Here is a 10,090-nt window from a genome sequence, read left to right as displayed (position 1 = left end):
GTAGAGACAGGGGTTTAACCATGTTGGCCAGGATGGTCTCAATCTCTTGACCTTGTGATCCGCCCACCTCTGCCTCCCAAAGTGTTGGGATTACAGGCGTGAGCCACTGCGACTGGCCAGCATTCTAATTCTTTAGATTTTTAAATATGCATTCCAATAACAAATAACACTATCCACCCTCACTCCGCCCACCAAAATTTCTATAAACATAAACAATTCTGAATATTCTTATAAGCTTTTGCACTTGTACAAGACTTTCAACTTTTTCAAAGCATTTTGATAAACATCTCACTTCATAGTCACAGCCCTGATGCAATAATTAGAGTAGATATTGTTTTTTGACAAGTGAGGAAATGGGCACCTGGAATTTAATGTGCTCTAGCCCAGTGCTCAGCACCCCAGAGGGTACCCACTAACAGGCAGTAAGTAGTGAACGATACTTTGTAGTTTAAGTTACTGCAGACCCAATTCTATCAGTGACCAAAATATATTTTCCTTCAGCAGAGCCTTTTAAATACCATGGGTATTTGAGAAAGTCATTGCAATAATGTAAGTGATGGTTTTGTTCTTTAAAAAGATTAAAATGTTATTTTCTTTATTTTTAATCCAGAGAATGTATTTATAGAGGGAAGACAGTCCTAAGAACAGTATTGATAAGCTATATGTCATACTATGTGGCTGGAAATGATCTGTGACAGAGTTTCTTTACTTACTTTTGCATTTCTATAATAATTTATTTACTTCACACCTATTGTTTTCATTCTTTAGGAGGAATTACTCATGATACTTTCCAAAAGGAGCTCATGTGCTTTGACCCTGATACCGACAAATGGATCCAGAAGGCACCAATGACCACCGTCAGAGGTCTGCATTGCATGTGTACAGTGGGAGAAAGGCTCTATGTCATTGGTGGCAATCACTTCAGAGGAACAAGTGATTATGATGATGTCCTAAGCTGTGAATACTATTCACCTATCCTTGACCAGTGGACCCCAATTGCTGCCATGTTAAGAGGGCAGAGTGATGTTGGGGTCGCTGTCTTTGAAAATAAAATCTATGTGGTTGGGGGGTATTCTTGGAATAATCGTTGCATGGTAGAGATAGTGCAGAAATACGATCCAGATAAAGATGAATGGCATAAGGTTTTTGATCTCCCAGAATCCCTTGGCGGCATTCGTGCTTGCACACTCACAGTTTTTCCACCGGAAGAAACCACACCATCACCTTCTAGAGAGTCCCCTCTTTCTGCACCTTAAGATCATCTCTACAACTAAGATGCTGTAGTTCTATCTTTGCAATGTGTCATAAATTCTCTTCTTTTCCCCCCTTAAGTAGTATATATGTTAGGATTAGCCTCCAGTAATTGATACACATATTGGAAAAAAGAAAACATTGATGTTATTTGTGCTGTTTGGCCTAGATTGTTTATAAAGTGATAATGCAACCATTCTGGAAATGTATCCCATAGAAGCTGATGTTTAACATATGAAAAAAGTATCATCTATAAAATGTTCCTTCAGTACTCTTTAAATGCTGTGTATTGGGTGTAAGGTATTTGTCATCTTACATTAGTAAACCCAATAAGCCAAGTTGAAGGTGAATTATAGTAAATGTACAAGTGTGTTCACTAGGCTTCAAAGTAAAAAGTTTTCCTTTCATCTTTGACTGTAAGATGTCAAAAGGAGGCAGCCTGCTTGAACAGGAAACAATACACAAAAGGTTGCCAACTCGCATGAGCTACCTCCCTCTTTTCATAAAGTATTTTTGACATATCTGTCAACCCACCTGACTGTGTGGGTGCGTTGAGAACACAAAGTTTCTTAGACACACAGGAGAAATAGCTTAAATTCACCAATATTAATTTAAAAAGCAGCATGAACCCTCTACTTATATACAACGGTTTGGAATTTTTAAAGTGTGTATACATACATACACACACATATGTCAAATATAATTTTTTAAAAAATTGAGTGGCACATCAAATAAATGTGAAATTAAAAAGAATTCTTCCAAAAAGCAGCTTCCATTAAAATGGGAATTCAGTATGCACATATTGAATGCATATATGTAGAACCATACAGAATTTAGGTGGATAAGGGCTAGAAATTTTGAGCAACAAAATTTGTCACTTGACCAGATTTTATCTTCAAACACCATATTCTACTACTTGTTCTTTGCTGTTGTGGTAACTTGCATATTATATGTATTCTGTATACTCAGTTCATAAGGTTATTTAGCACAAAGTATAGCAGCTTCACCTGGAGAGCTGCTTTTGCTCAATAAATTCAACTTCCATGTTTTATCTTTTTTTGTTCAATAAAAAACATTTAATGTCATTTTGGTCTGAGACATCCCATTATTGTCTGATTTGACTTCCTTTGGTTAAATATCTATATATTTGTATGGCAATGTTAAAGTGATCAGAATTTACAGCTCTGAGCAGCGTGGATGAGTGAATATGCAGTTTATTCAAAGAAATAAAGAATTTGACCAAATCTAACCATATTCATCAAAATTTATTGCTGGTTGTGTTTGGAGAGTTAGATTATGGAAGATGATAACTGGCTCTTTACCACAGAAGAAGAACTTCCAGCCATGTCTAAACCAAAAGAACAGTTACAATTCTGAATTTAGTCTCCCTGATCTTCAAGATTTATCTTGGTTGAAAGAAGGGATTGTGGAAAATTACCTCAGAGATTTGTCTTGACCTAGGATCCCAAAGGAAAAATGTTTGTGTAAAAGATTATTTGAGAATTATGTTAGCATCATATTGTGATCTTTTCTGCTGTATCTGCAGATGATCAGATTAAATCTGAGCCAAAAATTTAGGGCTATTAAAATACAACTAGAGAGTCTTCAAATTTCTTTACCAGTGGGTGATTAGCAGTGCAAATATCACTGCCTCTATCTTGAGATAAATAATTAAAGAAACATTTTTCTTAGTGTCAGTACATTTGAATATTAGGAAAAGCTTGGTATGAATTTGAAAAACCCTCTTGAGCATGATTATCCTTAAGTTGGAACAACTGGTCCAATGGTATCAGTTCTCTGCTTATAGGCAGAGTGGATTCAGCCATTTGCACATAGTTAACACCTGCCTAAAAATGGAGGAATTATTTGGTTTGGCTGTGTCCTCATCTTGAATTATAGCTCCCGTAGGGACTCGTTGGGAGGTGATTGAATCATGGGGGTGGGTTTTTCCCGTGCTGTTCTCGTGGTAGTGAATAAGTCACATGAGCTCTGACGGTTTTATAAAGGGCAGTTTCTCTGCAAACGCTCTTTTGCCTGCCACCATGTGGGACCTGCCTTTGTTCCTCCTTCATCTTCTGAATCACCATCATAATTGTAAGGTCTCCCAAGCCATGTGGAACTGTGAGTACATTAAATCTCTTTTTTCTTTATAAATTACCCAGTCTTGGATATCTCTTCATAGCAGTATGAAAATGGACTAATACAAGGAGTATGTATATAAGACAGATTGATAATTGTGAAATAATCCAATGTGGGCATGCCTGATCAAGTGGCTCTTCTCCAAGCAGCAAAGATTCTTTCCATCTTGTGACCTCTCCCTTTTAGGTTCTCAGAGTACTCTGCATTCAGTCAGAAGAAGAAAACTGGAGGATTGTAGGTGGAAGGGCTATAGTGGTCAGGCTTGAAAGAGGCATACATTATCTCTACCCACATCACCTGTACCCACATTCTAGCGGCCAGAAGTCAGTTCTGTGGCTATATATAAACACAAAGGGAACTGGAAAACATCAGATAGCTGTGTTCCCAGAAAGAAGAAGAAATGGGGATGGTGATCTTCTAGCAGTCTGCCACAGGGAATAAGACAAAACCTGCATACCCACTTCTGTTTGACATCTCAGCTTTTCTGCATCTATGTATGTTATTTAGATTAGCAATTAATTTCACACTTTACTGTAGGTGCTATTATTAAAGAATTCTAACAGCTGCAAAATTATTACACGTTTCTTTACCGTGAATTAACTTTTTCTTTATGAAAAAAATACCTGCTAGATATTAGCTGGCTTTATAAGCATTTCTCACATTTGTTCTTCTTAAGTTCTTGGCCTACTTGAAAGAGGAATTATAGAATTCTTGAAATCTCAAAAGGTTTGTGATTTCCTTTCTCGGTCAAGGTTACTGGACTATGAAAGAAGAAGAAAGAATTTGCCTATTTCTATAATTTTTAGAAAATTCATCTGATAATCAGTATTTTCCCTGAAGTGTGAAATTATGACCTGAAACTCTTTTCTAAAATTACGTTAGGGACTAAAATATACATACAGGCAAATATATGTAATATTTCTTTGGAAGTTGCTAAAATAATTCCATATTAGCCCATGACAGGGTGCGCCGCAGAGCAATTAAGTAGCATCTTATTTAATTAGTTTCACTATGTGACCTTTTATTTTCTCATTTCAAGGGCTTTTGCGTGTTTTTCTCCCACAAGAATAGTAAGCAAACATTCTTGAGTGGAGAGTTGGCTGTGCCTCTAATTTTATTCTTAGCTCCCATGCCTTTCATTGTGTTTTTCATTTTCAAGCCACAAAACCACAGGTTTAGTCCTTTGCACATCAAATAGCTTTGTGAGTAGGCAGGAAGAAAAGTAAATGCAAAGCAAGTTCTTACAGATTAAGGAAATTTTATTTTAAATTGGTCAAATAATTCACTGTTTAAAACTTCTGGTAATTATAAAAACGCAAAATATAGAAAAATTAAAGTATAAGAAAGAAGAAAAAAGTCATCATCTCCCCCATATCAAGATAGCTATTGCTAATTATGAGTATATTGTTTATACACAATTATTTAAAAATCAGCACGATTTTTGTATATACTGCATAAGTATGTTCTGATACATCAATACATCATTTCCTGATATAAAATATATTCTAATATACCAATGCATTAACTTTTGATACAAAATGCATCAATGCAATATTTAGGATAAGATTTTTGTCATGTGTAATAAGTGAAGTTTAACAATTAGGCAATGTGTTGGACATTTGTCAGTTTAAAAAAATACTGAATATTGACATGATCATATCAGATGTTTGCATAATTAAGCAATAGTGATGCTAGACAATTAAAATATTTATTTCATTAGTGAACCTAATTTGTGTAATTCATATCTCATAGAGGATATTTTATTTCTATTTACAATTAGTGTTCCTTACTGAGCATGTATTAAACATTTTCAAAGCATTGTCAAATGCATCTTTACCTTGTATGTGTTATTTGGCAATGTGACTAAGATAAACAAAGATTTAATTTAAAAAGTGAGACTAAAGGCCATACCTTAATCGAAAGAAAAAAAGAGATATCACAACAGGGCTTGGCAAACTTTCTGTAAAGAGCTAGTAAATATTTTAATCTTTGTGATCCAGATGGTCTTCATCACAACTACTCAACTCTGCTGTTGCAGTGTGAAGGCAGACACAGACAATATGGAAATGAATGAGTGTGGATATGTTCCAATAAAACTTTATTTATAGACACTGAAATTTGAATTTCATATAATTTTTGTGTATTACAAAATATTATTCTTTTGACTTCTTTCAGCCATTTAAAAATACCATTCTTAGCTCATGAGCCATACCAGATTTGGTCCACAGGCTGTAGTTTGCTGACCCCGGCATTACAAAAGCATATTTCATTACCATTCATTTGTGTTTTTGAAAAAAAATTGTTATGAACCTATTTCGTATCAGTCAATGGAAAGTCCTAAGGCTACACAGATGAATAAAACAATTCTGCCCTCATGAACTCAGTCTAATTGGGGAGATAAGTACTTACACCGTATTGTGCTTGAGGCCATGATGGGTGTAAAGAAGCAACATCTGAGCAGAGTTGTAGGCATAGGTCTTTGTAAAGTGAGTGGAAGGCTATCAAGAAATGAGAGCCTGCCTTAATAAGATATAGTTTCTGTAGCCACAAAGGTGGAAATGAGAGAGTACTCATAGGGAAAGGGTAGCCTCTTTTTGAAATCCTAGCACCTATTCTCTGAGATACAACTTCCTGTAGCAAATCTCTCATTAATTACCCCAACTACCAACTTGCTGGTTCTGTGCTAGGTAGAGTCATATAGAACTTGTCCTTCAAAATACTCTGTAACCCAGCAAAAATCAGGATGGAATATTTCATAGGGTTTCTCTAAAACCTCAGTGTATTATGGAAGCCTTTTACTACAAGAAGCAGAAATCCCCAACTTTTAACAATAAGGAAATGTGTTTTCTCACAATTCTTCAATGCCTTCTTGGAGGTAAAAGATGACTCAGGCATAGTATAATTAGATAAATGTCATCGAACAACTAGGGTTTTTTTTTTTTTTCTTCACAATCCATTTGCAATAGCTTTCCAAACACTGTGTTGCCAGTATCATCTCTAGTTAACACCCAGAGAGAGAAAACCTCTCCCAAGCATGGAATTTAAATCCTTCTTTTCAGTCTGATGGAGTCAACTTAGGAGATATGACTGCCCCTGGTCCAGTTGCTACGGAAATTTCATGCATGGATTGGCTTAGACTAATTATCTTATATGAAATCATTGTGGAATTAATCATAATAGCCTTCTCACTCAGGAAGAACAAAATGAAAACACGCAGGGAAAGGAAATTTAGCTAATTGGATTTACTTCATTCAGTTTGTCTGTAATCAGCTTGGGCTTTTTCTAGATTGGTGTTTTTCAAAGTCTGGTCATAACTTATTAGTGCAAAAGTTCTCAAATTGTGGTCGAGGCACACTGGTGTCCCTGAGACTCTTTCAGAGGGTTCACAGGATCAAAATCATTTTCATTGCAATACTAAGACATCATTTACCTGTTTCACTCTTATTTCTCCATAAATGTACAGTGGAGTTTTCCGGAGTCTGAAGAATGCATAATGATAGAATTGATCAGTCAGGTATATGGAAAGAGTTTACAAATGTTTGCATTTAAAAATATTCCCATTTTTCATTTTGAATGCAGTAAATAGCAATAGATATAATCCATATGAACAAAACCTCTTTCATTTCCTTAAAAAATATTAAGAGTGTAAAGGAGTATTGAGACCAGAAAGATTGAGAACAACTGGTACAGCTGGTGTTAGTTCTAAAATAGATTTTAGTGGATTACAAGCAACATTTTTTTGCAGAAATAGAAGAAAACATATAGTGTACTATACATCATAATTTTAGGGGTTTTTCTTGAATTTCTGTTTTGGGTATATATGTGTATATATATATATTATATATTTATGTATACATATATACTTATGCACATATGCATACCCATATAGGTATATGTAATAAATTTCACAAAGCAATACACATACACACACATGATTGCAATGTAAACATTTCTGAATGTAGGGCCTGATCAAAAATGATCGAAAACACTGTTCATTGGCTGCTGACCATACTCTTGTGATAAAGGTCTTCCTTTCACCATTACCAAGGAACACAGTATTCTAGATTGCTCAAAGTCCTGACACCAAAGAGCAAGATGCAGAGAGATATATTACCTAAAGTCTGATTTCTCAGTTCTTATCTCAAAACCTACTCATTCCCTTGATAATTAAAAGCAAAACCCAGAGAAACTCAACTACCTATAGATTCCCTCCTGATCTTAGATAAATTCACATGATAGCTACATTAGAGGAGAACACATAACCCCAAATGTAGCATAAATGGTACACAATCATGGTAGCAGGCTTTTAAATTCCTTATACAAATCTCTTAATTAAAGGCATTTCCCCAAAGGAAAAGTAGTTCTAGTAAACGTTAGTGAATATGGGATGAAAAGAGGCCCTGATTGTAAGGCATAAAAACTAACATCCAACCAGCTTAGACTAAAAGGAAAAACATATTAGACCAGTAGTGGGCCATCTCACAAAACCTTAGGAAGACCAGAGCTGAAACTCGGACACAGTAAGAACTGGAGGAAGAAGCAAATGCTGACAGTACTCTGTGACTCTGTTTTTCTCAGACAGTGAGATTCATTGTCTCCTCCTGCAGACAAGCTTCCTTGATATGGTACTGACCGTGATTGGGAGCTCCCAAAATTTCCAGCTTTCCCTACCATAAAGAAAATGTCACCTACTCCCCTTTATCAGTTAAAGACTCTGGTAAGCAGTCATTGACCAGATTTAGCTCAAATACTTAACTTTGGATTAATAAGCAAGGGCCCTGCCAAAGGGTCTGAGTGCTGATGTGAATGCTGGTGACATGATTCCTACAAAAGATACTTTTCTCACAAACAAGGAAGTTATTTTGAGCCAAGAAATCCCCCAAATTGATGTCTACAGCAATAGCTAGGTCAAGGTACAGTTACCTTCCTGATGTCCAAAGGAAAATGTATGTGTTTGCCAGTCAAGAGGCCAGACATTTCTAAAAAGTTGTCAGGGTCCATGAAGAGAGCTTATCCCTACTTGAGAGTCAGTGAGTGCCATACCATTTTCTACCTTCCACCTCATTAAAGCTCAGGCTTTCCAGTGTTCAAAAAGCCATCACTATGGTCAAGAATGAAAGGCAGCCAGGGAGGGAGAATTTGCACTGTTGTATCTCATTGCTGATTGTCCTCACTGTATGGTATCTTGGTCTAAGTAGAAGAGCAAATGCAAAATGACAAAATATGGCAGAATGTGAGCTAACATCTAAAAGCATTTGTTTTAAACTATTTAGAAAGGAAAGCCACCAAGCTCTTAAACACAACAAATATGTGATGAAGTTGCTGTAGCAAATCTTAGTAACAAGGCTCAGTCTGGAATAGCTGCGAATGTGGCAGCAGGGCACCCAAACACATGTAGCATGTTCTAGCCTTAAACATTTATCTTCCTGCTCTATGGCAGGAAGGAAGAAGCAGAGGCATAGTGCTGTACAAAAGACTTGTGGCCTCCATCAGAGAGAAAATCCCCTGCTCTAGAGCTGTGTCTATGAGACAAATTAGAGTGAGTAGTGATCAAGGTACTCAGACACAGGAGCAGGTACCCTGGAAGGCTGCAAGAAGTCATAAAGTTAGGACATCTGTGATCTTCCTTATCAGATTTGATGTATCCCTTCTGGTCCTGTATTAGAAGGTTGTCTATATTAACCCTAATTGGCTTTTGACATCCTCATGTAATTGAGATGTAAGATACTATCCTGTTAGAGGAATTAAGAGGCTTGCAAGGAAGGTGTGGATACATTTGGAAAGCATATAGGACATATGTCTCTACTAATTTGGAGTCCAGAATAAAATGTTTGGGGAAACTGATAGAGATACAAAAGGTTTCCAAGGACATGGCAGTATCTAGAGGTGTGATAGTGGTGGGCAGTCAGTCAACCTGATCCTGTGAAGAGGGTACAGGAGATCACAGAGATCTGTTCTTCAGGTTTTCACATCAGTGAGTTGGCTAGAAGAGTTGACTTATGCATACACATCACTGGGAGTACACCCGTCTTCTGCCTTCTCCCTCATGCTAAGTATTCAGGTCAATATGAGTCTTATATATTCCATGTAGGGCTGGATGAGTTTAGGAAAGGCACAGTAAGTCATCAGGGGGGCCAAGGAAGGGAGATGTTTTATTACTGTGCCCTCCCACCCATTTCACAAAACCATTGTGCCTCTTATGCCAGGATGAGGCACAATAGCAAAATGACCAGAGACAGAAGATGAGCACCACATTATTTCAAATTTGACTGTGCAAGAAAGTCCACAACATGAGAGCTGTTTACAAGGAATAAAGACCTTATTTTTATTTCATTTTTAATATTAAAAATATCAGATGTACTGACTAGTAGAGAGTAGTGAAATGAACAGGTACATACTCATTATTTATATGTAACAATTTTAGACATTTTTTCATATTTGCATAATCTAATTTTTGTTAAAGTATTGTAAAGTAAATAATGAACATAACATTTCTCCCCTAAATACTTTGGCATGTGTATTTAAAACTAAAGGAATTCTTCTTAAAACAACACCATTATCCTGCCTAATACAATTCGTAATTTCTAACTCAGTACACATTTAAATACCCACTAAAAATTAAAATTTCCCCAGTTATTCCCCAACTATCTCATACAAGCCTTTGTTCAAGCCAGAATAGAAGAGGGCTTTGTGGCCCAAG

At 36.3% G+C, this 10,090-nt stretch overlaps 1 protein-coding gene across 8 annotated transcripts in view; it reads left to right on the top strand.

The window, feature by feature from the left end:
• The window catches only part of KLHL13 (kelch like family member 13), a 196,721-nt gene extending 194,385 nt beyond the window's left edge, over positions 1-2,336 (top strand). For 7 of the 8 annotated variants that reach the window (XM_017516417.1, XM_017516416.2, XM_037734206.1 and 4 more), the window contains one exon: positions 769-2,336. In XM_017516417.1, coding sequence (XP_017371906.1) covers positions 769-1,256 — 488 coding nt within the window. In that variant the 3' untranslated portion in view covers positions 1,257-2,336. The remainder of the gene's footprint in view (positions 1-768) is intronic. The other variant, XM_017516413.2, reaches the window with a different exon arrangement.
• Positions 2,337-10,090: the final 7,754 nt, after the last annotated feature.

Source organism: Cebus imitator, unplaced genomic scaffold (assembly GCF_001604975.1).
Source record: "Cebus imitator isolate Cc_AM_T3 unplaced genomic scaffold, Cebus_imitator-1.0 Scaffold585, whole genome shotgun sequence".
NCBI lineage: Eukaryota > Metazoa > Chordata > Mammalia > Primates > Cebidae > Cebus > Cebus imitator.
This window is presented reverse-complemented; position numbering and strand designations above follow the sequence as displayed.